Below are 26,766 nucleotides of genomic sequence, written 5' to 3' on the forward strand. Positions count from 1 at the left end.
AAAACAAGGATCAAATGCATCCAAATCTCACTGTGTTTTGCATCTATTTTGATTAATCACAGGTGATGTGAATGCACTGTCTACCTCTAGATAATATATCTCATTGATACAGACGTGTAGAGCGCCTGAGAAGTAGCATGAGGCTAGATACGAGGCTGAATGAGAAGCTAAATGAGAGGTTCTGTAAGTCAGGTCTACAGTTCCAGGTTATTTATAGAGAGTTCTCGAGTAATACTGCATATTTGAAAAATAAACTTCAGGGTAGATTCTACATTGGCAAGACGGAAAGATAAACCGTTATACACCAAATCTCGGATCAATCTCTCATTCAGATGCTGCTATTCCAAAATACTTTTTTTTTACCAACTGTGCAGTCGCTATCGTGTTTCTTGGTTCACGTTTGTTTATTGAGTTGCGGCTAGAATCATAGCGCTTGATATTTATAAAACACGTTAAACATCTTATGTAGTTTTACATGGTTTGTGTGCTGGTGGCGCATTTGTATCAGCATATCTTATTATGCTCTTCCAGATTCAACACAGCCCCATTTACAAGGGCTCAAACTACTCTCGTTAAGGAACAAACAAGCAATAATAGATTGCATAAATATACTATAGCTTGTAATGAAGCCATAGTTCAATGTTATTAATACGATTTACATCGTTTATAGTAGAATGTATCTAAAAAATTTGCCTAAAACAAAAGAATCATCAGCTTTGTTTTGGTGCTAGAAGCTATTCAGTTACCTAAACGGTGTCGAATAAGGCAAATGTTTTTCTTGTGATCAGCATTTACGTTATACAGAAAACTGGTAACGATGATGTACAAACTATGGATTCATGCATCAGCTTTATATCACAAGAACATTGATCATCCTGTTTACATGGACATTCTTTAGGTAATTTGGTTAAAATTAGCGTACATTCATGACTTGACGGTAAGGGTGATTTTTTTTTTTCCAGCGAGATGTCAGCCACACTAAAAATAATACATCTCAAAGCTTTTTGGTATGCCATCGGTTTACATGTAACAATAACAAAGTTTTTGTTTGGGTCAGAATACAAGCGTATTAATAGCAAAAGTATCCATAAACTGAACATGTATCATTGATACAGAAATTCTTCAGCCCTTGTTGTTCTATAGGTGTATCATTTGACCCCCTTGGCAAGATAAAAAAAGCATTTTTTATAATATGTATTTAGCAAGAAACCTAACGTATCATGAGCGATTTGCAATGCTAAATTTAAATGACTATAAAAACTATCCGTCATTTGACGCTAAGCAAAATGATCTATAAGTATAAATTTACTAAATTTAGTCTCTTCACGGCGATCATGCAAAGGTGTGATGCAAATTTATGATTTGAAACGTCAGATTGATCATTTTGGGCTGAACAAAGAGCGACGCTAGACGATAGTATGATGAAGCATATCTTGGCAGAAGCCTCTGAATGGCTGAAGCGTAAACAATAAGGCGGAATCTGTATCGATTTTGTTACACGAAACCTAGGGATCTTCTTTCGTAGAACCTTAGAACAATTGTGAAAGCAAATAGACGTAGTATGGTTTGAAATATATATATTTATTTATTGAATAGATACAAAATTTATAATACAGAGATACAGAGATAGAGTTGTGAAACTAGTTGTAGTTGCCAGGAACAACTCTGGCACATCCGTAGGTAGAAATGCCCAATCTACAGTCAGCTTGGTTCTTGCAACAACGGATACAGAAGATATTGGCATCAGGTTCAATCAAGTTGACAAAGTACTTGTAACCATTGCAAGTAGTAGAGGCAATGTCCTTGTTGTCGTATTGTCCTCCACCATCAGTAGACTTGAGGCTGTACTTGGTGCGATCAATTCTACCAGTAATTTGTTGGTAGTTGGCAGTGCTTGCATAGTGAGCAGACTTGATGAAGCCAGTGGGGAAGGTCTTACCACCCAAGCTAGGGTCAGTGCACATAGGAATACCATTGTTTTCAGTGGCGCCAACGTCATCTCCTGGGTGAGGAGGCATGAAGGAACAAAAGGCAGTTTCAGATTTGACTTGAATCTGATACTTGGGAGCACGTCTCTCCATGGGGAGAGCATGAGATACCATGGCAAAGAAGGCAATGAGAGCAAAGACAATAAGAGTAGCAGAAGCAGTAGATTTCATTGTTGTGTGTGTATGAGTATGAAAGAGATTGTTTTGAATAATGAAAAAAAATCACTTTGCATCAAAACCCAAGGACCCTTTTTATATCTGTCAAATTGCTGTATTTCAACTCTTTTGCATCCGATTTCCCCAGGATGGAGGATGATGAGGCTCAAATAAAAATAGAAAATGTCTCGAATCGGCAATATCCACATTTAGAAGGACAAAAATATACCACTTGCTTTTTTTTTTTTTTCACATAAAAACATTATTTATTCAGTTTTATAAATACACTATAGTTACACGCACCAAATCTCCATCTTTTCGAGTTCGTTTGATACCTTATTTACTTGTCGAGCCATAAACAAGTCATCGTCATCAATCATCAGGACCATCTCATCATCCTCATCCTTGTACTGCAGTCGAATAGACGCAGGTACACCAAATTTATCTTGGATTCTCGATTTTAATTCGTCAAAAGTGATTTGATTTGAAACCAACAGTATTCTTGTATCAACATGGTGAATCTTAATCTTAATTTTTCCATTGCTGAAGCTGCTGTTACTGTTGTTTGAACCAATCGTGGATGTTGAGGTTGAGCTTTGTAGTCGAATGTCCTCTTTACTGCCTCCAGTGGCTAGTCTGTAGCGAATGATGTCTCGTTCTCGATCCTGCATGGTCGTGGTATGTAAGGATCCATACACCTCTAATTCTTGATCAAAATCTCCATACATGGTGTTGTCTTCGTCATGTTGTTTGGGTATACGTGGAACAGGTGGTGGTGTCTGTGGCGGCTGCGATTTCAGGCTTTTGGTCGAGCTTCTCCCTCCAAGAGTGCCTAGTGAGGATGATGAGGAGTATCTGTTGTCCTCCAATGTGGATTCAAACCCACTATCTACACGGCGACCGTCCTGACGGTACCGGTAGTTGGAAGAGCAGAAGGAAGCTGTTGAACCGGAATCGTCTGACTGATACATGCCTAGATTGGAGTCTTTTCGTCTCCTTGTTGGTATAGGTTGTGATGGTTGCTGCTGTTGTTGCACAGGCGTTGCCTGCATTGGCACTTGCTGAGATAGCGGTGGTACAGGAGACACTTGCTGCTGTTGTGGATGTGGCAGTGCAATAGGTATGCTATGAGGAGGTGTTGATGACAGTAATGAAGGCTGCTTTGGTGTATATTTATGCACTCGGTCCGTCAGCAAGACTGAATTGTTTCGTTTGACAGCGTTATTTGGTGACGCTGCTGTGTGCGATAATGCTGCCTGTTTAATTATAGATTGCTGCTTCTTGGTAGGCTGTAATTGATCTACAACAGCAAACATATCGACGCCGTTTAATTGTCTCAATCTATTTTCAGGAGGTCTGAAAATCACAAATGGGGGAATGGAAAAGACTGAATAGCCCTTTCCTCTGTCCTTGACTGCCTGATCAATCACATCATGCTCCTCGGTCATTTTGGATTTTTGTGCGTGGTATAAATCTGTCAAACCAGCATCCATCTTTCCCAGGTACAGTTGACATATTCCTCTGTTGAACAAGACTTCGCAGGAATACAGTCGAAAGCTCAGGCCCAGCTGTTGATAATTAATGATTTGATTGCCACGAAGTTTCTATTTTTTTTTTTAAGGAGTCAGTTGTCTTGCCATGTACAAAAATTAACATACTATAATACCTGGTACGCTTGATCAAAGTCCTTTCTTGCGTTTTCCATGTCGTTTTTGATGAAATATGACACACCTCGTTGGAAATAGGCGACAGCAAAGTAGGGATCGAGTAAAAGTGCCTTTGAATATGCTCCCAGCTACTAGATTGATTAGATTGCGTGTCGAATGGCCATCGTATACCGACTATTTACCGCATGATCATGATCCTCTACTGTGGCAAAGATCAATCCAATATTGAAGTGCATTTTTGCGCTATCCGCAATGCCCTATTGTCAAAGATGTTTGTTAGTAAATGACCAGCTTCTCCCCCCCCTGAAGAATTAAAACTCCAAAAAAACAAAACAACGTACAATGAATGCTTTTATAGATTTGTCAAAATCTCGTACATCGAAAGCAGCACAAGCAGCCTGCCATTGTTCCAATTCGTACTATAGATTGGTCAGTCCATCAATGTTTGTATGACCTAGTGTGAAAATTAAAACTACCTTTAAAGACATGATGCTATTTTACGACTCAACAGCCCCTTCTCTCACGTGCGTGTGTGTGTGATTTAGGCGAGAAACAGGAAGAAAGAGAGAAAGAAGGAAGAGAAAGAGAGAGAGAGAAAATTTTCTTCATGTTCTCTTTTAGAAAATTAGAGGAGTTTTTTAATTAGTTGATTAAATGTAAATTTATATGGTAAAGGAAAGGGAAGATCGTGTAACACCTGCTTAATTTACCTGAGGAAACACAAATAATGAATTTCATCAGGAGGACTGATAATCCATTGTTCATTGAGATGCTCATTCAAGGAGAAAGAATTGTGGTTGTTGCTGCAAATGGGCGACACTATTCGCATTGTTCTCTAGTGTGAGGTAGGAACAAACCGAGTTGTTGAGCGTGGAGGCATTGGATCGCAGTGATAGGGATGATCTACTAGCTCCTCTTGGTTCTGATGTGAACACAGTTCGGGATTGTTGTTGACCTGGTAATGGACATTGCGGTCTTTCATATGCTGCTGCGATAGTGCAATGGCTCGTCTGTATAGGCTCAATGCTGAATTCACTGCCTGCTCTCGTCGCTGTAGTCGCTTCTTGAGCTGCAAATGAAAAGGACAATGACGACCTCGAGTAAACGCTGGATTGATCCTCCTCATACTCCTCTTCTGTTTGATTTCGAGTTGCAAATGACGCATTGTTGATGTTGGTTTGTCTCTTTTTGATCACTCGATTGTCCTCAAAGAGCTGATGATTGTTGCTGTTGGACGATGGCGACGATGTAAATGAGAGCAGTGCCGCACTATGTCTTTTGCGTATTCTGACTGTGGATGTCGAATTACTAGTGTCGATGAAAGGCGGTTTAGCAATGGCATTGGTGCTATTGTGATGAGAGAGTGTGTGCTGCTGTACTACATTGTTAAATGAGAAACCTTCAAAGGGATCTTGCAGCTGCTCTTGCTCATCCACATCGATGAGCGATGACTGACTAATCTTTACAGGCAAGCTCGTAAACATGCCGTCGAAATTGGATATGTCTTGCTCATTTCGAATAAAGGGTATATAAGGTGGCCTTAGCTTGAGCTGTCCTACGTGCTCCCAATCCTTGATAAAGCCAAAATAGGGATGTGCCTTGATTTCTTCAATGCCATCTTCGCCCCAGCCTAGTCTTTCACAAGCTTCCTTCTCCAACAATCCTGTCAAAAAGCTGCAGGTAGCAGGATCAAAATCACTGGGAAACTCTAGCGAGTCTTCCAATACTCTTTTATACATTTCCATATGTGTTTCTGCCCAATATGGTGTCTGATATCATGCTTCAGTCTTAATATCCCTTTTTTAAATTAATTAAATGGTGTTCACTTACTGTGCCTGCCAACATTTCATACAAAAGAGTTCCCAAACTCCAGAAATCAACAACAAACGTATACGGCTCTCCCAGCAAGATCTCGGGCGCCAGGTATTCGGCTGTGCCGCAGAACGTTTGCGTTGAAGACACATTGTATTCATCCACATCTTGCTCAGTGAAAATCTTGGACAGCCCAAAATCAGTTAGAATGATATGGCCATCTCGACCAATAAGTACATTTTCCGGCTTGAGGTCCCTACAAAGAGTCTATATGTAATCTATTTCCTTGTATCACATTATATAATGTGCTTACCTGTACACAATGCCGTGCTCATGTAATATCCCAAGACCGTACACAATCTCAGCTGCATAAAATTTAGTGCGCTCTTCATCAAAGCATGTCATGTTGGATAATTGAGTGGCTATATCACCGCCTGCATAGTACTCGAGCACAAGGAAGAGCTCACAGGGCGTCTGGAATACATGATGGACTTGGGCCAGAAAGGGCTGATGTCGTAATCGCACTAGAATGTCTCTTTCGGCCCGAGTGTGGATCAGCTCCTTCTGCTTGATGACCCATTTCTTTTTGATGGATTTGAGAGCATACATTCGTTCGTTTCTCTTTGATCGCACAAGCAGCACTTTGCCCATACATCCTTTTCCTAGCACTTTTAGTAAATCAAAGTCTACTAGTGAGATTTCTGAGGACAGTTGCTCTTGAGCATCAGTAGTTGCTGGAATAATACAAGATGGAGGTGCTGATGTTGGCGTTAATAAAGCGAGAGAGGGTAAAGGCGTAGTGGGGCTAATAATTTTTGGTAATGGCTTATTCACAGCATTGATTTGTAATAGGGGAAGGTGAATTTGTTGCTGCCGCTGCTGTTGTTGTTGTTGAGAAGAGGGAGGAGGAGGGGGAAGAGGATAACACACAGCGGGAGATAGTGATGGCAACGGCGGTAGTGGCCCTGTATACTTGGTATTATCTGCCGAGCTTTTGATTTCGAAAGTGGGTGTTAATGTAGTCGATGTATGCTGAGAAGTAAGCGATGCATCTTCGTCACGTTGTACGCTGGTAAAATCTCGAAGGATAGAAGAGATGCCAATAATGGGATGTTGAAAGCATCGCTCGAGATACCTTTCGACTTTGGATGCATTGCTCTTTTTATGAGAAAAGAGTAACAAATCTAGAAATGATCGACGTTTTGAGTTACGCAAAGTGTGTTGATCCTTTTCCTGCTGCTGGTGCTGCTTTTGTTGATGTAATTGATGATGATGTTGCGATTTTCGGGGAGGATTATTAAGGGATGGAAAAGATATTTTTGATCTAGGATAGTGAAAGCGAATCTGATCATGCATTTTAGTTCGGTAGTGTGTCTGTAAATGCCTTTCTTTGTCTACCTTTTGATGGAATTCGAGCAAATCAAACGGGTATCGTATAAGAGACACAGTGGATTGTGAAGTTTGAATGATGATGTTAAAGACCTATCATATGCATTTATTCAATGTTTGCTATTTAACATGCCTACGCATGAATGGCCATATTTACAGATAGTGTGTTTTGTTGAATCGATAATGTGGTTTCAAACACGGATATATGTCTAGAGCTCTCAAATGAGCCGGGCATCGTGTGCTGTTGAGTGATTTGATTCAGGATGAACGGTGCGTAAGAACGAAGGTGAAGAAAAGAAAGAGATGGTTTCAATTGATCTGCATGAGTATTTTAATATTTTGTACACACGCACACAAACAACATATTTCACATTTCCCCTTCATTACATACAACTATGTAGCGAGCGACTCACCTCCTTCAGACTCACCACACACTCAAAAACTCCCAAAAACCCTGAGGAAGAAACCGATACTACTGCTATCTGATTCAAAGCCCAGCTAATTTGACATTATCTTGATTTGGAAGCCTCTCTCTCTGTCCGTCTGTTTAACACTCCTTTTTTTCAAGGAGTAATGGCTGTGAGCGTGTGTACGTGTGGATGAGCGTGTGATGATATAGACATGTCTGTATATAAATCGTTTTGTTTGATGTTTATTTTTTGTATAGACATGATCTGTCTGTATGCGTAAATGTATCCAATGCGTGCATTCAACCTGACATCTACAACAAGATCAAGCGAATTCACAAGTCTTGTAGATATGCTATTTCGCATGAATTTTCTTTCTTCTCCCTCATCATACTATAGCATTTTCGAGCCTCCATCTCAGCCCTCTCCTTCTCTTTTCCATACTCCCTGAGGCATGACATTATCTAATTTTGTTTGTCAAACAGCATGTGCCTTTCACGCCCTTTTGTCTAAAATGTATTGATTTCGATCTCGCTCTCTCCTTTTCTTTCTTTCTGTACAATCCTAATGTCTACGTCATGCTTATGTGTATAGATTGAGTTCTGTCATAGAAGCATCAATCTATTTGCATAGAGGATATCAAGAACAGCGCTTGGTGTACAATGCTGGCGGTTCATCTATGGATTGGGTGCGTATACTTGTGTTTTGCACTTATAGACAATGTCGTGGAAGACAATAGCCTGTGATCGTAAGCCCTTGGGCAAATTTCATAACATAATAAATTTTTAGTCCATAGACACTTTAAAACCCTCATATGGAAACTGAGTTGCCAGGCATTTGTCAGGCATGGCTCATATATGATGATTAGAAATTTTATATTAAACCACTATCAATCAACAATCAAGTTTCTTCTAACATTTTAGCTATTATTATTAACTTTTCAATATTAGCCAAAGATTCGCGGCAGTGCGAGCCATCTGAACGTAGGCTGGCTTCCACCGAAGCGAAGCTTAGGTCAGAAGAGTTGAAAGTCTTGGTCCCTAGACACTTTCAAAGCCTCAAAAGGAAAGAAGTAGATCTAACAAGTATTTTGATAAACTGGCGTTATTAAATATGGAATACAAGAACAGCAACATGGCTAACACCAGTGCTATGTAACTTTCCATTTACTTTATATACGCTTCAAAAGCATCTACTACTGTATGTCCTTCATGATGAAAAAGGCATTGAGTTTGCTAGTGAGCCTCACCAGCTAGCCAAAATTAATTTAAATGCAGACAATTTTTTTCTGCTCAGGATTGGATAAATTCTGTTATCTTCGACTTGATCTAACTATTTTATGATATTCGACTATGAAAATTGTGGTAATTACCCGATGCTTCCTAATACATTCTTAAAGTACTTTTCAAGGCGCTTCCAATGGTGCTAATTGTAATACGTGTTTTGACTGAAATTGTTGAGCAATTTATGAAAATATGAAATGAGGCGTCTGGCCAAAAAGTCCAAATTTTACATATCAAAGTCCCACAAAGATAATTTCAGAGGTTGCTTTGGATCGATAGAAACATTTTGATTCAAGATATACCATAGTAAAAGTCTTCGTTATCAAGGTGAAAAATGCGATCGTTTGATTTTCAATGAAAACCATGAAAAATACCTCATGCTTTTGGGTCGATTTTTGGCCATGTTTTTTTGGTCCCCAAAAAGTTGAGCAATAGTATCAGCAAGTAACTGCCAGACGAGAGCAATTGTTCGGTGATATTCATACGATCTAAAACGGCCTTTAACGCAAGAAAACGCAGCTCAAATGCACTCAGATTTTGCTGTATTAAGCACACTCTTGACTAAAAAGGGATAATATTTGTATGCTACTTGCCCGTATATGAAGTGCCTACGAGTATATAAATGCGGAACATCACGTAAGAATTAGATCCACAGATAATATGAAGGGTTTTCATGTGCAAGTAGAGGGTCAATATGAAAGTAGCAGTATTTTGATAAGATACGCAAGAACAATCGGTAGCGCGAGCTGCTGCTGTGCAGGTTGGTTCTCACCAAAGCGAAGCGAAGGTAGAGAGACATCCAAAGCATAAACACTCGAATGCATAATAAAATAAAGCAGTGAAGATCATATTTGTGCCTGATTTTCTTGATTCGATGATGCCTGCCAACAAATCAGTTCAGTCTTTACTAAAATTGACGAGGTGGTTGCATAATGAACCCAAATAATTTGATTAACGTTCATCATCATGATTTAAATACATCGAATGCATGCATTTACGTAAGGTTCTCGCTTGGTGGCGCAAACTAGGTCATCCCTGAGTAGCCGACTATATTCATGTTGCGTAATAGATAACAGCTCCAAGAAGCGCAGTAATTTAGTTGGGAGACATAATATCACTACCATCATTCATTTAACCCAACAGAATAGAAATGTGTCACTAATCTCAAATGATGAACCATTGCATCTTATCAATGAGAACCAAGAAATGACCCGCATTTCTTGCACGTTAAAAAGTAACACAATGTACATTTGTATCACATCTTTACTGTCCACCTGAAACATCTCTTGTCGTTGATTCTTTCTTACAGCAACCTTTTACAACGACCACCATGGGTGAAGAAAATGTAGTTGTTGCTACTGCTGGGCCCACATTGACTTCTGTTCAGGTCGCTTTGATTGCGATGGGAGTCGTCGCTTGCTCCAGTTTTGTATTAGCAGTTTACATCTGGGGTAGATCTCTAGTGAATCAGAGAAGAGAGCGTATGCTGGATAATGCGACAACAACAGCTGCAGCAGAGATAGCAGCCGAAGAGCGTGTTTACAGACAACAACAACAATATCATCACGTTCATGATTATGCGCGATCCACTATTCATGATACATCTCTACTACAGCAACACCGCCTACGACAGCAGCCCGCTTATACAAACAACACTGCTTACTTTGTTCATAATGGATTACCTCTTCCACCAACGTACAGGTCCGAAAACTAAAGCACCCTTCTTTTATTATAGCACTCAACATGTCTTTGATTCAAGCGTTCTCACCAAGACATCCAAGACATCCTCGTTATGCTGACTCAAATCCAAATCTGGTTGATCCATTTTTTCAGCAAGCCAGTTATTCTACATGCGTATGTTAGTCCATAATAAAAGAAAAGCTGTACACCTCGTCATGAACGCTTACCAACTCCTGACGCAAAAACTTGAGTAAAACTGCAGTTCTTGCGAAGCAATCAAAGTGGATCCAATTGTCGAGTATGATCTTTCGCTGTTTGTACTACGCAAATGTGAGTAGTCGCTGTGGTCTCCATTTCTATACCATACCTTGATGTCAATGCCAGTAGCCAACAGAATCACAGCCACAGCATCAATGCAAGATGCCTCCCACATGTAGACCTTGTCTTTCATTTGTCCATTGGCGTTATTCATCACCACTGTGTTGTACACCAAAAAGCCTGAAGTAAACACATGCTCTTTGCGGAACAGCATGGAAGAAGGATGAACCGAAAGCTCCAAATTCTTGTTGATAATCTGTCTGGAGGTGGGTGCGTATTCTGCAATCTTGGGATATAAACCAGCGGTTAGCGCAGCATTGATGATTGGCAGGGAGAAGCTGTACGTGTTGTATGTTTCTGGCATTTTACACAGCTGAATGCCTCGTCGCTTCACGTCAAACTGAGCGAGATAATCATTGTCTGTCGACTTGACAAAGCCAATACTGACCAGCAGCTCCATGTACTGACGCTTCATGTCTTCAATCATCTCTAGGTTTTGCTCGCTCAAGAAGTTTTCTTTACAGAATTGGCGCATCTTTCTCTGCAAACTTGAGATGGTAGCCTTGTTTTCGCGCAAGTCGATCAAATGTTCACGCCAAACGTGGTACGCCTTGTAAATGGTCAGGAAATCAGAGTTTTGCACACGGAATCGATCACGAGCGGCATCGGCCTCGTCTTCTTTACCAAAGGGTCTGACAAAGGGACTCTTGAAGCTGAGGGCAGCAGCAATAGTCAGGATGGGGTCGAGACAGCGGAAGATGGCGCCAAACAGGATCATCTTGCCAATGTGAACATCCACAGGCAGGTTGGCTAAATGTGAACCCAAGGGCGTCAATGTCTCTTTGCCATCGGTAGACAAGGCTTGTACTTCTTGCAACGTCAAGATGGCGTTGTCAATCATCTTGCTGGTAGGCGCATCCAGTGCTGCACCCAGAACATCACGAATAGCACCCAAACCACACACCTTGATACGAAGACACAGCTCCTCCAAGGGCAAACGGAGGATCTCTGGTGTTTCGTAGGTAGGTAGCTCTTCAAACTTCTTTTCTGTAAACAGATGAAAACAAACACCTTCTTGTACACGACCAGCACGACCACGCCGTTGACGCGCATTCGCCTTGGCTACGTATTTCTGCAACAAACGAGTAACTCTCTTTTCGTCGTCGTAGCTGACCACCTTGGCCATGCCCGTATCAATGACAATCGTAACATCACTGATGGTAACGCCAGTTTCTGCAATGTTGGTAGAAAATACAATCTTTCGGACACCCTCAGGAGGTACATCAAACGCCTTTTCTTGGTGTTCAGATGAGAGGGCAGAATGCAGTGCAATCAGCAAAAACTTCTTTTCATCGCCAAACACGTTATGACTGGAAACGAGATCATACAGCTTGCGAATCTCGTTCATACCCGGCAAAAATACGAGAATAGCGCCTGTATCCGGCACGTTGAATCCTTTGGTTTGCAGTTCATTGGCCTTGTCTGCTGCAATATCCTCTCCTGTCTTGCTCTTTTTAGGTATGCAAATGTGATCCAGCAGCTCCAGGATCAAATCATAGTTGATTTTCTTGTCGTCCATGCGTTTAATCATCTTTCTGGTCTGTCGATTGTACTTTTTAGTCTCGCCATCATCATCTTCTGTGTCCGTAGAGGCTGCTGATTCGACTGTGAGCTTGGATTCAATGCGGGTAGGGTCGTAAGGATCATCATCATCAGAGTCTTCCTCAAACATCTCATAGTGGACACGCTTGGACGAACCATGCTGGCCAGAGACATTGATATTGCCAGACTCTACGCCAGTGTCAGTAGCTGCAAGCCATCAAGAGAGTGTGAGGACTTTACCTGTCTTGACTCGCGCACGTCTTACTGCAAAAGGCGAATCTTCTTCCAGCACATAGCCTGTATCTTGCACAATGTCCTCCAGAAACTGCACATGTACAGGGTAGGTTCTACCAGGCACAGAGACTACTGGACAATTACCAAAGTACTGCGAGAATCGACTTGCTTCTACTGTGGCACTCATCAAAATCACCCTGTACAAACACGCATCAATACCGCGTTGCTACTATTTGCCACGATCCAAACTTACTTGAGATCCGTACGAAGACGGCACAGTTTTCGCAACACGACCAGCAAGAAATCACTTTCAATGGTACGTTCATGCACTTCATCCACCACAACATGCGTAACGCCCTCCAGATACGTGTCGCTTTCCAGTCGACGCAACAGAATACCAGTTGTACAGAACAGCAGGACGTTTTCAGCAGAGACCTTGTTTTCCATTCGAATCTGATAGCCCACCATCGCATCACGACTGCCTGTACTTCTGGGGCGATCACCCATCTCAGCAGAGACTCGGTTGGCAATGGACATGGCAGAGATACGACGTGGCTATGTGTGTGTGTATATGGCTTAGTATGTTGATATGAAAGGCGAATCACAGCTTAATACCTGAGTACAGATAACAGATCCTCCATCAAAGCATCCCATCAATAGATCCTCTGCTAGAAATTGAGGTACTTGAGTACTCTTACCACTTGAAGAGGGGGGTGGGGGCATCAGTAAAGAAAAGTTCAATGTAAATTGTTATCCAACTTACCAACCAGTTTCACCAGATATGATCAGCACTTGGTTATTCTTGACAAGGTCTAAAATCTCTTGTCTGTGAGCAGTAATGGGCAAATCCTTTCTCTTGTCCTTCATGGCCATATAGTCTTTGGTATCTAAGCGCTTGCCAAAGTTTTGCTTGACTCGATCAAACATCTTTTGTTGCTTCTGCACTTTTTGCTTGGAACTGGTAACAGCCTTGTCACTGATAATGGTATCTGATATATCGTCTGTAATTGACTGTTTCTGTAGAGGTTAAACTAGATGGTCTATAAGATGGCATATGCACAACTTACATTGCGTTTGGCGTTGGATTTGACAGCAGATCTTTCAACCAGATCCACCAGCAATGCTAATCTCTTTCTCTCTGCTTCCAGTCTAGGGCCATCTTCACGAAGTTTCTGTTGAGTGATGAATTAGTCTCATAGCTCTCCTTTGTATCAGCATTCAGAACTGCTTGCCTTTTCTTCTGCCCAAGTTTGCCAGATATTTCTATAAGTAACAGGCAACACTTTGTATACTGACGATGTGGGATCCATTTCAAAAAGAGCATACGCCTAGATATAAAAGCGATCAACAATGTGACCAAATGCTGTAAAGTGGTCATGCACTCACTGCAATCAATTGTATAGCATCTTGCTTACTGGATGCTCCGGTTGCCTCAGGCAGCTCATACTTGAGTAAAAGATTGTAGCCGTCTTTAGCTATTTTGACAGTGGCTCTCCAAATACCAGAGCCTTCATTTGTTGCATTGTATGAGATCTTTCCCAATTTTTGCTTGTTGCAGTGATCCAACATAATGTCTTTTGGATATCTACCCACATAAGATTTAGACACACTGAGATCCACTATATTCCAATTGGTAGATGCGGTCGTAGGTGTGGTTGTAGTAGCCATGATGGCAGCTTCCTCTTCTTCTCCCAACATTAAACCTCCAAACAATCCACCCTCGTCATCATCATCCACCTTTTCTGATGCCTCCTCCGTGGCAGCGCTGGATGCCTCTGCTTCCTCTTGCTGCTTTTTCTTCAATTGTGCCTGAGCCTCTATTTTTTCCTGACGGTTTTTTTCTGCAACTGCCATGACCTTCTCTGTATATAATTCCTGTGCTGCCTTTTTATCAAAATCCCAATCAGCTTCTAAACTAGCTAATTTGTCCTTTAATTTCTTGATGTCCTTTCTTGTCTTTTCGAGTTGAGCGTCAGTGAGAACAATAGGTTGCTTTTGAGCATCTGAATCAGCAGCAGACTTCTTTTTCTTCTTCTTTTTACTGTCATCATCCTTGTTTGTGTTTGGAAGCAGTTTTTCCAGGTCGGCCAGCTGCAGTTTGGTATTGGCATATTGTTCATTGATGTCTAGATCCTCCTCCTCATCCTGCAGCATATACAATGAGCCACGGATTTATTGTTAAACACAACCCTACGTACCATGTACTGCTGTGCTGCTTGCAAGATACGAGATCTCATGGCATGGTCGTCCTCCTCCTGCTTGTTAAACTTCTTTTCCACCAGCACGGCTGGCTCTTCCTCTTTGGCTGGCTCCATGTCAAACACATGCTTGTTGTTTTTGCCTTGATTTGATAGTAAAACCAACTGTTCATCATCCCCATTCTCATTGAAATACTTGTCAAAGAAACCAATGGGCATTCTTTCATAAGGTACATTAACACAAAGCTACACACAGAGAGTCAATCACACTAATCCACACATCTCACACGCATCCACACATACCCAATCCAAATGATCATCGATAGACTTGGAGAAAGTGGCTTCAAACGAAGCAGCCACATCTTCATCGTCGAATCCAAGCTTGATCAACACTCGATACAAGACGTCAAATTGGCTGACCACTTTTTCCTTCTCGTACTCGTTTGCATTGTTCAAGACTGGCTGGTCAAATTTACCTATCACATGTGCCAGATCAGCACTGTATCGACGCTCCCAAAGATAGATGAGAAACTTACCAAAGATATCACCGTGCTTGTGCTTGATCACTTGAAGTAGTTCCTTTTCCAGCTCTGCTGTTAGGCGAAACTTTTTGAGTCTGTCTGGTGCAAGTTGCTGCACTTGTGGATCTTCCTTAAGCAATCGCTCCAATGCGACCTGTGCTTTATGGTCGTTCAATGATTCGTACTTTTTCATCAATTTCATCACTGGGTCTTCAGTTGGTTCCGTTGCTGGTTTTGCTTCAAGCGCTGCTGGTGTGTCTGCGGCAGGTGTCAAAATGTCCTGGAAAGGATCCTGTGGCTCTTTTGCAGGAGATGCTGTTTCTGTAACTGCCTCAGCAGCTTTGGGCGCTGGTTCTATCTTTCTGGAGGGCGCTGATGTAGTGGCATAGCCACGGTTGGACACGACCTTGGACTTTTTCTTTGCCATTTTGATGAATTGAAGCAGAGAAAGAAAAAAAGAGTGCTTGTATGTGTCTTTAGTTTGTTTTGTTTAAGCCTCCTTTTCTTGAAGCGGTATACTAAAAATGTTCAAGCAATCAACCCTATTTGCTAGTTTTGCTACTGCCATTGAGCAAGGACATTTGAAGTGTCAGAAAGACTACTTGAAGGAGCTAAATGGTTGCAAGAGCTACAGTGACTAACGATGTGAGCATATTTGGCTGAGCACTATTAGAGTTTACTAGATACAAATGACACAGTGTAAGGTTTTATTTATATATATACAGTGACTGAGTAAGCTAGAAGGGGCATCGTTTCACTCTACATCTATAGCAGACGCTATAATGTCTACAGTTTGTAGTAAAGTTACACCTTTGACAAGTCCAATCCAAAAAATCCGACCTTGTGTGTCGACCACACCTGAAGCAAGGGGACTGACTGTAATGGTTTTCTTGCTTGCAAAAACCACATATCCATCTTGGTGGCCCTTGTCTAATGTCAAAGTCAGCGTATCTAGATTGTTCCTGGTAACCTTCACTTGTGTCCGACATTTTAGAAAAGGTTTGAAAAAGTACCTACTCAAAAGCCTCGCCTACATATACCTGTAGGCAAATATATATATATATATATATATATATATATCATGTAGCTCATGGGAATATCTCCTCTATGCATTCGCATTATGTATGTACAGTTGATTTATTGATCTGCTAGTTTTTAGTAATCCAGTATACTTCACACACCAAATGTGGATAGTTCTCGACTCTTTGGCACTTCCATTCCCTCTGAGAAACCTTTTCGAAAAACTCTCTCTCATCAGGATTACGCTCCTTGTATGTAAGCAATGCTCTGCAATTGTCATTGTCCAACAGCCAGTCCAAAGTGGCCAGTAGCAGGTCGTGCGATCCTTGATTGTAGAGCACATCTGTCAGTAATACAAGATCGACATCACTGTACTGATTCTGCTTTTCAGGTCCCCACGACAGCTCCTTCACCAGCACCTCGACTTTTGTATGACTCATTAAATCCACATTTTGTTGCATGATTTCTAGTGCATCTGGCAGATCTGTCAAGTAGACTCGTTTTGGACTCAGTAGCTCTGCTGCATAAATGCCTACTAAGCCTGTTCCACTGCCTACGTGCCAAATTCGATCGTGATTAGCGTTTGCAAGACAGGCAGATTTCCAGCAAGCAATGCATACCTAATTCGAGCATGGTGTTGTATTTACGATCCAGCTTACTTTCTGACAAGAACTGACACATCCCCAGTCCACAATCCCTGAGTGAAGTCGCATGAATTGAGAGCACTACTACGTCCAATGAGGATAGACACATACCACACATGTCGCGCTATGCTCTGTACCGCATCCTCTCTTATGCACACTTTTGTTTGATGAGCCATCAGCACTCTCTCTGCCTGATCTCCACTTTCTTTGACATCGCCATGTCGCTGTTTCGCCACAGTGGTTGCAATTGGGGTCGACCAAGTAGGTATCAGCCACATTTGCTGGAATTCGTAAGCATGTTGCCATATGCCATGGCTAGGCCCACTTCGTGCTGCTGCTGCCAGCCTGATACCAAGCTGAATATTGACAATGGTGCCGATAGGTAATGGCTGTCCTGGCATCTGTTCAATCACTACTTTGGTGACAATACCGCCACCTCGTAATGGATCAAAGACAAGTGGTATCTCGCGTGCTAATGCTACCTTCTCCAACATGTATGGCTTTGCAAGTGCTGCCGCCTTCTTTTTCGAGTTGCCTTTAGGATCTGCATTCAATTCACGTAATCCAAGCTGTGAACATCCTTCAAGACTGATGCTGACAGGTACAGTCTCCCAGCATGTTTGGTCTCCTAAATCACTTTCTATGGTCCATACAATAGTAAAGTGTTGTCCTACTAGACATTCTGTTGGCGGTGGTTTCAAAAATCGAATGTAATAGAGAGGCGCACTGGTTGTTGCCGTCATGGTTTGGTATAGAGTAAACGGAAAATTTAAGTCTGCAAGAGGAAAAAAATGTTTTCTGTCACCTTTCAATGGCTGTCCCTTGATCAACATTCATTGTCAGCACGTTGATCCATTACTGCCATGTTTAGTAATTACTAAGATCAGGTGTATTTGAGCAAAACATACTCGCTTTTTAATATTGAGATGGACCTCTACAAACAACCTGTTACTTTAGATCTGGTTTTACTAGGATGCTCCGCGACTGTATCCACAAAAACAGCTTATGTGTGAGCATGCAACGCACTTGCATTACATCTTACTCTTCAAAAGCATGCAAATGACAGCGAAATCTGGTTGCAGTTGGGCCGCGATTTCTCTTGCTGGAAGCCATTTTAGACCGCCAAAATAGCGCCAAACGGTTTCTCTCGTCCAGCAGTTACTTACAAACACCTTTGTTCAACTTTTTTGGGATCACCAAAAATCGACCAAAAAGCATGAGGACCCCTCTTGGTTTTCACCGAAAATCAAACGATTGCGTTTTTGACCTCGAAATTGAAGACTTTTGTTATGACACATATTAGATCAAAACTTTTCTGTCGATCCAGAGTAACCTCTGAAACTAGCTTTGTGATACATTCATTTGTGAATTCTCGACATTTTCGCCAAAAACGTCATTTCATATTTTCAAGCATTGCTCAATAAGCTTATTCTAAACATCTTTAATAATTAGCACCGTCAGATGCGCCTTGAAAAGTACTCCAAGGAAGATTAAGAAAGCATAGGATGATTATGGCGACTTATATAGTCGATTTTAACAAAATAGATTCTCCAAATCGACAAAAGACCAAAAAAAATTTTTTTTTGTAGGGGAGACGAGCTCCAGGTTTTTATTTAAAGTCCTTTAAAGACCATTTTGAACGAAAAAGACTGGCCTGAGTTTCAATTGATTAAGGCGGCTGGCGGTATACAGTGCTTCCACTATCAACTTACCGAATTTTTGACAACACTGCACACTTTTTTGAAAAATATTGCCCACTTGTGCGAGGTTGAATGGGTTGAATAAGAGATTGAATGGGTTGAATGGAGGTTGAACGGAGGTTGAATGGGTTGAATGAGAGGTTGAATGGGTTGAATGAGAGGTTGAATGGGTTGAATGAGAGGTTGAATGGGTTGAATGAAGGTTGAATGAAGGTTGAATGGGTTGAATGAAGGTTGAATGAAGGTTGAATGAAGGTTGAATGGGTTGAATGAAGGTTGAATGAAGGTTGAATGAAGGTTGAATGAAGGTTGAATGAAGGTTGAATGAGAGGTTGAATGGGTTGAATGAAGGTTGAATGAAGGTTGAATGGGTTGAATGAAGGTTGAATGAAGGTTGAATGAAGGTTGAATGAAGGTTGAATGAAGGTTGAATGAAGGTTGAATGAAGGTTGAATGAAGGTTGAATGAAGGTTGAATGAAGGTTGAATGAAGGTTGAATGAAGGTTGAATGGAGGTTGAATGAAGGTTGAATGGGTTGAATGAAGGTTGAATGGAGGTTGAATGGAGGTTGAATGGAGGTTGAATGATGGGAACCTTGTCGTTTGGCAAAATCTCATTCAACCTCTCATTCAACCTCTCATTCAACCTCCATTCAACCTCCATTCAACCTTCATTCAACCTTCATTCAACCCATTCAATCTCTTATTCAACCCATTCAACCTCGCACAAGTGGGCAATATTTTTCAAAAAAGTGTGCAGTGTTGTCAAAAATTCGGTAAGTTGATAGTGGAAGCACTGTATCAGTGATATATGCTGTTCTTGATGCTATAAAAAGAGGATGGCGATCTGAATAGTATAACAGCTACTATATACTATCTAGCAAGAGATGAGTTTATTACTATTGAAATCTACTTAATCTTCCTGTATAAAACAAGGCCATATTAAATGCTGCAACAGCAGCTACAACCCGAAACATAACAACAGCTCCCAGATACTCGTACATGTAGCCTCCTGCAAGTGCACCCAACCCTGTGCCTAGGCCAAAATGAAGGGCGCCTAAAATACCTTGTGCAACTGATCTCTGTTCAGGAGGAAAGAAGCCATCTATTTCACTCACTGCCGTTGCCCAAAAGATACCAAAACCCACACCATGCAGTGTTTGCAGGACCAGAGCACTGACATTGGTGAAAGTTGAATCAGGTACCAGGATTGTATACATTAAGCAACGCACAATAGTGGCCACATGGGCGATCAAGATCATATTTGTCACACCACATATTTCAGTCAACTAACAAAACAAAGAGAGATGAGTCAAAGCCCAATGTGAGTGTCATGGTGATCGACTACTGACTTGTTTGGAGAAGCAAAAGCACAAGAGCTCAGTGATACCTGTGGTAGGTCCAGTCCAGCCGATCCAGTTTGCGGGCATGTGCAAATCTCGACTCAGGAACAAGAACAGGAAATTGACAATGACGGACAGGACAAAACCAAACAGGAGTGTAGCCACCAGAAAACTCAAAACGCGCACAGATTTGATCACGTTCTTGGCAGTCGGGATGCCTTCTGTGGAAATGTCCTGGAGACCTGCAGCCATGGACTGATCAATGGAAGCAATACGAGAAATAGACAAACCGAGGTCAAGGTGACCGATCACATCTAGAGTTTCATCTGCTTCCTCACGGATGGTATGAGCAGAGGCAATGCTGGCTGTTTTGAATAGATCCACGTAATGGCTGTTGCTGTGGTTGTTGCTGTCGGATGAGATGCTGTTGTAGTTGTTGACGGGCACACGAGCGTTGAGCAGTTTTTCTGATGTGTCTGTGGTCACAGGGACCAGTTTTCTGCCAGTGGCTGTGTGATGGCTCAAAACATGCTCCAAGGAGGGCTCATGTGAGGTTTCAGGTACAAGAATGTATTGCACATCTTGCTCATTCACCTTGGCAAAGCATGAAAATACCATGAAAAGCGCCGTTGCTGTTCCAAACACATAGAACAGCATGTCAAAGTTGCCTGTCATGGACAATAGCTGGCCCACCAGTAGAATAGTCAAACCTGCAGATACAGATCCCCATAACCGCTGTTCACCTATACATCAACATCAGTTACCGCTGAATCTACATGTGTCTGCTACCTTTTACCGTATAGAATCTTGTTTGGGCCCAATATCTTCATGACCGCGCTGTCCACAAGGGACATGTTGGGCAACGTAAAGAAGGCAAACGTCAAAGCCAAAGCAGATGTGATGGTGACCAAGGCGGCGTTGGAGAGCTGCATGGACAGCAGGTCGAGTGTTTTTGGTACCACCACTTCTGATGAAACGGAATGCCCGATGATCATAATCCCAATAACAGCAGAACCGCCCAGAAAACTTGTGATGGCCATGATGGGGCCGTGTAACGTTGGTTTTTTGTCAACAATATATGTCCATAACGGGCATGCCACGGATTGAATAAAGGGAGCAATAGCCAGCACAAGGCCAATTTGATCAGACGAGAAATTAAGGACGTCGTGGTAATAGAGGGGTAAATAAGGTGGAGCAGCAGAGAGTAGCGCAAAAATGGCTATATAGAGCAGTTTACAAATAACGTACATCTTTGCTGCTGTGGTTGTGATCTGAAGAGAGGGGGAAAAGAAAGAGAATGGACATGGAGTGGCCTTGTATTTATACGCTTTGGAAAGAAGGGTTTCATGGATGTCAAGGCGTTTCATATGGAAAAAGAGTAAACTTTATTGAAGAAACAAAACAAACACATATTCAACTGTACAACTTTGCTTCACCCTCACTTGCCCATGATGTCCCTTATTAAATCAATCAAGGTGCATGTTGTCATGACAATGTTGGCCTCCAGCAGGTCGCAACGGTCTTTTTCCACCTGGTTCAGAATGTCCAGATCAATAGACAGCTTTCCCAGTGATTTGCTGAGGTAGTTTAACTTGTGGCTGTGGAATTCCGCAATCAGTTTCCATCGTCTGCACGTTTTATGGCTATGATTGTCGTGATCATCCTCCTCATTGTCGCTATCACTGTCAATAAAGCCGTCGTCCTTGGTGGACTTGGTCTGCTTTTTCTTCTTGGACGGGTTCATCTTTTGCTGCAATAACTGCTGCTGCAACTGCTGTTTTTTTTCTTGCTTTGTGAGCTTGATCTCGCATGTAAAGTCATGAGAGAGCAGGCTGGGCCGCTTCCATCGCATGCAGGAGCCATGAAACCAAGTTTCATATTCAAACAAAATGTTGGATTGCGATCTCTTGACGAGGTCTTGACAGTACACTGTGTTTGCTGCAGCTGCTTTTAAGGTTGGAATATGAGATTGTGCAATGTCGTCAATAAGACTGTCTTGGTAGTCTGCTGATTCAATCGAGATATGCTTTTGAAATGCACCTCGCCTCGCCTCCGCTACTTTGATGCCTTGCCCATCGTTCTGATTGCAGTACAGCATGCTCTGCAGCCCCCACGACGAATACGGCTGTATCTTGCGGTACACCATCACTTCCTCGTCGTCCTGCTCGTCTTCATGACCAATGTGCAAGTAAATGTGGTGCTGGTTTGGCTTCAGTATACTCGCTTTTTTAAAGTTGTAAACAATGACATTATTCTTTGTTTTGCTGTTACCAGCCGGCTTTGTAGTACGGCTTTTGCTCTGTTGCAGAAAAAAAGATGATGCGATGCCACTGTCATTGGATAGCAGTGCTGCTGCTGCTGCTGCCACAATGTTTGCAGCATTTTTGTTGCTCTTGTTGCGGTGGTGGGCCAGTGTTTCTGCAGTAATGGTGTCTGTGTCAATGCCTGTGATGCTATTGGCAGGCGATGAGGGCATCACATAAGCAGGCGCATCTTTGAGCAGCTCGTCCTGATGAGCCATCAAGGTTGTTTGCGTGGTAGGTGTAGATTGGCTCAAGATGGAGGATGTGATCTGGGATGTGTAGGGCTTTTTGGAGAGTTTCTTTGGCGATGAAGGAGGAGATCCGAGAGGGGTGTTGGGCGAGTAGACAGTTTCAAGATCTGTGGTTGTACTGTTAGTAGAAGCAGAGGACAGGGCAGGACTTTGACATGTTGTCGTTCCGTTATTGTTCCTCTGGAAATAGCGACTAGCAAACGAATCGACTGTCATCCTACTGCTACGACTGCCATGCCGACTTGCTGTGATGACCTTAGGAGGCCCCTCGTCGTAGGCATTTGGTTTTTCGTACACGGCAGAGATAGGGGCGATGCTTTTCTGAGTGCGGGTGGTGTCAATGGTGTCTGGCTTTTGATATCTGATGTCTGCTGCCATTGAAGATGTAAGGAAAGAGAGAGAGAAAGGAATGAGAGAAAGAAAGAGACATTGCAGCAGCTTAAATAGATCCAAGGAGAGGCCTTTCAGTGCTAAACGGAAAGTCGAATGCAAAAGGGAAACAACATGACGCCAACCAAACAAAAACAAAGAAGCACATCTAAAATGTAGACTTTCAATCTTACATTCAGTTGCCCAGTGGACACATCCAAAAGCCGCTGTAAATTATAAATTGTCTGATTTTCTTTCTTCTTTTACTTTCCATTTTGTTTACCAGAATACAAACGACGCGGTTTACTCGACATCATGGCGTCTGCAACCAAAGAACAGCAAATCACTCAACTTTTTACTGAATTGAAAAAGACAGTGGATGAATACGATGACGAACGCAGCCTGGAGATTTGTGATAAGCTCATCAAACTGAATCCAGAAGACCAGCTTACGCTTCAGTGTAAAGTCGTAACCTTGATTCGTCTCGAAAAATACAAGGACGCCCTCACCATGATTGCTCGTCAGTTCAGAAACAGCGACATTGACCTCTCTTATGAAAAGATCTATTGTTACTATCGCACGAATCAGCTGGCGCCTGCCATGGAACTCTTGCAAGAACTCAAGTCCAAGAACGCTTCCAACGATCCATCTTTGTTGTATCTCGAAGCACAGTTGGTAAGTGCGATGAAATTCGATGCTGTCAGCATGACAACTCATAATGGGTGATAGCTCTACTCTCAAGGTCAATTTGAAAGGGCCGTGGACGTTTACGAGTCGCTCCTCAAGTCATCCGACAAGAACAGCAACTTGTACGATGAAATTCAAGTCAATTTGTTGGCTGCCAAGGCTGGATTACTCTTCTCAACAAGCAACAGGGCCCCTGTCAAGGATAAAGCAGAGCTGAAAGAAAGCGCTGATCTCTATGAAGTTGCCTACAATGCTGCTTCTGTCTATTTGGCTCGTGGCGATGTCAAAAAGGCACAAGAGCAACTTGAATTGGCTCACAGTAAGTGGAAAGAGTAAACAGTCGACATACACCATATCAACATTGTGTGTAAAATAGAGCAATGCAGTGACAGATCACAAGGCATGTCAAAGGAGGAGCAAGAGGAGGAGTTGGCTGTCATTTCCACTCAACTAGGTTATACCTATCAACTGCAAGGACGTGCGAACGATGCCATGAATATCTACAAGCAATTATTAAACTCAAAGTAAGTTGATCCAGCACGGTTCCAAGAAGGCGTACTGACGCCATGCCTTTTCAGCGATGCAACTGTAGCTGCTGTCGTGTCCAACAATGTGGTTGCTCTCGACCAAGGCAAGAACACGGAAGAAGCAGCCAAGCATTTAAAGACTGCCACCAGCAAAGAAGCCGATGTCAAGCTCAAAAACTACCAAAAGAGAGTTATCCACATGAACGAGAGTTTATTGCAACTGTACAGCCAAAAATACTCTGCCTGCAGAGATCAAGCACAGAAATTGATTGACAAGTATCCTGACAACGACAACTTGTATCTCGTTTTAGCCAGTGCCACTTACCATCAACACAAGGCTGCTAAAGCTGTGGAAGAGCTCAAGAAGTACGCTGAAAAGAAACCTTCTTCTCTCGCTATTCGTTTTGCCACCATTCAACTGCAACTGCTGGAATCTCAACCTGCTGCTGCATTATCAACGTTGGAATCTTATTTAGCTTCTGTCAAGGACGACAAGGGAAGTTATTACAAACCTGCTCTCATTGCCTTGTTGGTATGGTTGTATGAGCAAACAGGCCAACCTGAAAAGGCCATGGAGACATTGGATGAGGCATCCTCAGTGTGGAAGAACGATACATCATTCACATCCACTGCTGCACCTACTTCTACCATCAAGCAAACTGCTGCCTTCAAGCTAAAGACGGGCCGTTATCAAGATGCCGTGGTTGATTATGAGCAGTTGGTAAAAGCAGACCCCTCTGATGCTCAAGCTATTGCTGGCTTGATAGCTGCTTATGCCCACGTCGATCCTAAAAAGGCCGAACAATACGGCAATGCCTTGCCTGCCATCACATTGAACCATTTGGATGTTGAAACCTTGGAAAAAATTGTGCCTGGTGTCAAGCGTGGCTATGTCAAGAAGGATCCCAACGGTGTCCATGTCAAGAAGCCAAAGACTAAAAAGAAGAGAGCCACTCTGTATCCCAAGAAGATGGATCCCAATGTGCAACCTGATCCTGAGCGTTGGATTCCTAAATACGAACGATCCACTTTCCGTATGAAGGGCAAGAACAAAAAGGCCTTGAATAAGGGTCCTCAAGGAGTTTCGATGGAGGGCGGAGGCATTGGTGGCACAGGTAGTGCCAATATTGGTGGTAAAAAGGCTGCTTCCACTACCGCTGCTGCTCAATCACCAGAGCCTGTCAAGGAAAAGGTAGCCAGCACACCAGCACCTGCTAAATCTGCAGCCAGTAAAAAGAAGAAGGGAAAGGGAAAGAACAGAAAGTAATGTGTTTTCCTTTGAGTTTTGATATGTAATAAATGCCTTGAAAACTTGGAAAACTGCCTGCTTAAAACTAACTGAAACGTCAACTGTTTGATGTACTTTTCGATATGATGGCATTTTGGTCTAATTAAAATAGCTTATTATTGCTTCTTTAAGCTATCTAAAAAATACCTGAATGTTTTCAACGATGGGTTTGTGCTCGACAGAACGAATGCGCTGCTCCAGATCTTTAAGGGTAGCTTCTATTTCAATAGGTACATCTCTCTGAAGATTGGTTCCTTCACGACCCACATCAATAAGCACCATCCTTCTGAGTTGGAGCCTTGTCTGGTGTTTCTATTGGGCCTCTAAATATCAAACATATGCTGTATATACGCACTAATAGATAAACTCAAGCCCCTACCATGCATCAAGATATGGAAGGCAGCGATACCTATCAATACGCATCTTTGAATCATTATTCGTTTAAGCTCTTGCTTTGCATCATAATTCAATAGGAGGTGATTAGGCGTTGTTGTGAATGAACTTTTAGCACACAAACTTTAGGCAATAAATTGACAGACTCTTGGATGAGAAGTATGCCAAGACGGGATGCTTTGTAAGTTTTCAACTATTCTGTCGAATACCGTCCATTAAAACATAGAAAGCTGGTCTTTTTGGTTTTGTCAGAATAAAGGTAGAATAGGCGGTAGAAACGAGCAGTTAAGATTTACCCGAAACAAGTTAATAGCAAATTCTACAAATCATTCCAACCGAGGCTAAAAAGCAATATGATTAAAGCATTAATATGGAACATCATTCACCCCATCATCATAATTACCAGCAATGTAAAGCAATTTGTTAATATGATACAACTGTCCATGTTGATGACAGCTCTTTATTCTCATCAGCAACCCGAAACACGCATTTATACTTTGTAGAGATATAGGCACCGAGGTTATTTAGCAAGCCACAATATAAAGTTGGAGCTCGTAGACTGCCTCCATATACAGCCTTGTTCAATGTACTATGCATGTTTATGACTTTGGTCAAAAGAGACCCTTCTTCTCGGATACATGTGTAACAACGACGTCAAATGGATATGCCTATTTTAGGGCAAATTATTCCAGTTGACAAATATTGGAAGTACTATTCAACCGAAAGATTTCCGCTGTCTATCAACTTGATCATCTACATTTGGATTTGAAACATATCTACTTGTGGCCAAAAAGACAAAATAGAGAGTCAATTTCATGGTACAAGCAACAGATTCAAGCATAGATCTATAATCTGTGTAGACATACAGCTCTTCATTATCTTGATATAGTACTGCTATGAAAAAAAAAAAACGACGCGACGGACGCCTGGATGCAACATTTAGCCAAACTTGCTGAATTTCAAAGAAATCAGATCTGTAAGGCCAAA

The 26,766-nt window shown here is 42.1% G+C and overlaps 9 protein-coding genes across 9 annotated transcripts; 2 read left to right on the forward strand and 7 right to left on the reverse strand.

The window, feature by feature from the left end:
- Positions 1-1,640: 1,640 nt before the first annotated feature.
- ATC70_008658 (uncharacterized protein) lies at positions 1,641-2,159 on the reverse strand (the record flags this gene model as incomplete). Its single annotated transcript, XM_064827904.1, has 1 exon — positions 1,641-2,159. The coding sequence occupies one exon, from the start codon at positions 2,157-2,159 to the stop codon at positions 1,641-1,643; it is 519 nt and encodes a 172-aa protein (XP_064685106.1).
- A 278-nt stretch (positions 2,160-2,437) lies between these two features.
- On the reverse strand, positions 2,438-4,299 carry ATC70_008659 (uncharacterized protein; the record flags this gene model as incomplete). Its single annotated transcript, XM_064827905.1, has 5 exons — positions 2,438-3,748; positions 3,811-3,939; positions 3,994-4,068; positions 4,153-4,230; positions 4,288-4,299. 5 exons carry the CDS (start codon positions 4,297-4,299, stop codon positions 2,438-2,440), a joined length of 1,605 nt encoding a protein of 534 aa, XP_064685107.1.
- Positions 4,300-4,584: 285 nt separating this feature from the next.
- PRD1 (metalloendopeptidase) lies at positions 4,585-6,979 on the reverse strand (the record flags this gene model as incomplete). The annotated part of the gene is made up of 3 exons (XM_064827906.1): positions 4,585-5,580; positions 5,642-5,879; positions 5,937-6,979. 3 exons carry the CDS (start codon positions 6,977-6,979, stop codon positions 4,585-4,587), a joined length of 2,277 nt encoding a protein of 758 aa, XP_064685108.1.
- A 3,053-nt stretch (positions 6,980-10,032) lies between these two features.
- LAP3_1 (bleomycin hydrolase) lies at positions 10,033-10,416 on the forward strand (the record flags this gene model as incomplete). Its single annotated transcript, XM_064827907.1, has 1 exon — positions 10,033-10,416. The coding sequence occupies one exon, from the start codon at positions 10,033-10,035 to the stop codon at positions 10,414-10,416; it is 384 nt and encodes a 127-aa protein (XP_064685109.1).
- A 24-nt stretch (positions 10,417-10,440) lies between these two features.
- ATC70_008662 (uncharacterized protein) lies at positions 10,441-15,682 on the reverse strand (the record flags this gene model as incomplete). The annotated part of the gene is made up of 13 exons (XM_064827908.1): positions 10,441-10,548; positions 10,610-10,702; positions 10,750-12,491; positions 12,543-12,733; positions 12,790-13,091; positions 13,152-13,236; positions 13,300-13,547; positions 13,604-13,708; positions 13,769-13,864; positions 13,923-14,681; positions 14,735-14,980; positions 15,038-15,210; positions 15,271-15,682. The coding sequence occupies 13 exons, from the start codon at positions 15,680-15,682 to the stop codon at positions 10,441-10,443; spliced, it is 4,560 nt and encodes a 1,519-aa protein (XP_064685110.1).
- A 721-nt stretch (positions 15,683-16,403) lies between these two features.
- On the reverse strand, positions 16,404-17,662 carry ATC70_008663 (uncharacterized protein; the record flags this gene model as incomplete). Its single annotated transcript, XM_064827909.1, has 3 exons — positions 16,404-16,828; positions 16,896-16,972; positions 17,031-17,662. 3 exons carry the CDS (start codon positions 17,660-17,662, stop codon positions 16,404-16,406), a joined length of 1,134 nt encoding a protein of 377 aa, XP_064685111.1.
- Positions 17,663-19,517: 1,855 nt separating this feature from the next.
- Positions 19,518-21,211, reverse strand: ATC70_008664 (uncharacterized protein; the record flags this gene model as incomplete). The annotated part of the gene is made up of 3 exons (XM_064827910.1): positions 19,518-19,907; positions 19,971-20,704; positions 20,758-21,211. 3 exons carry the CDS (start codon positions 21,209-21,211, stop codon positions 19,518-19,520), a joined length of 1,578 nt encoding a protein of 525 aa, XP_064685112.1.
- A 188-nt stretch (positions 21,212-21,399) lies between these two features.
- Positions 21,400-22,893, reverse strand: ATC70_008665 (uncharacterized protein; the record flags this gene model as incomplete). The annotated part of the gene is made up of 1 exon (XM_064827911.1): positions 21,400-22,893. One exon carries the CDS (start codon positions 22,891-22,893, stop codon positions 21,400-21,402), a length of 1,494 nt encoding a protein of 497 aa, XP_064685113.1.
- A 306-nt stretch (positions 22,894-23,199) lies between these two features.
- Positions 23,200-25,365, forward strand: CAJ1_3 (DnaJ-like protein; the record flags this gene model as incomplete). The annotated part of the gene is made up of 4 exons (XM_064827912.1): positions 23,200-23,559; positions 23,614-23,890; positions 23,948-24,095; positions 24,150-25,365. The coding sequence occupies 4 exons, from the start codon at positions 23,200-23,202 to the stop codon at positions 25,363-25,365; spliced, it is 2,001 nt and encodes a 666-aa protein (XP_064685114.1).
- Between the last annotated feature and the right edge of the window lie 1,401 nt (positions 25,366-26,766).

The sequence above is a fragment of the Mucor velutinosus genome (assembly GCF_035048745.1).
Source record: "Mucor velutinosus strain NIH1002 chromosome Unknown tig00001563, whole genome shotgun sequence".
NCBI lineage: Eukaryota > Fungi > Mucoromycota > Mucoromycetes > Mucorales > Mucoraceae > Mucor > Mucor velutinosus.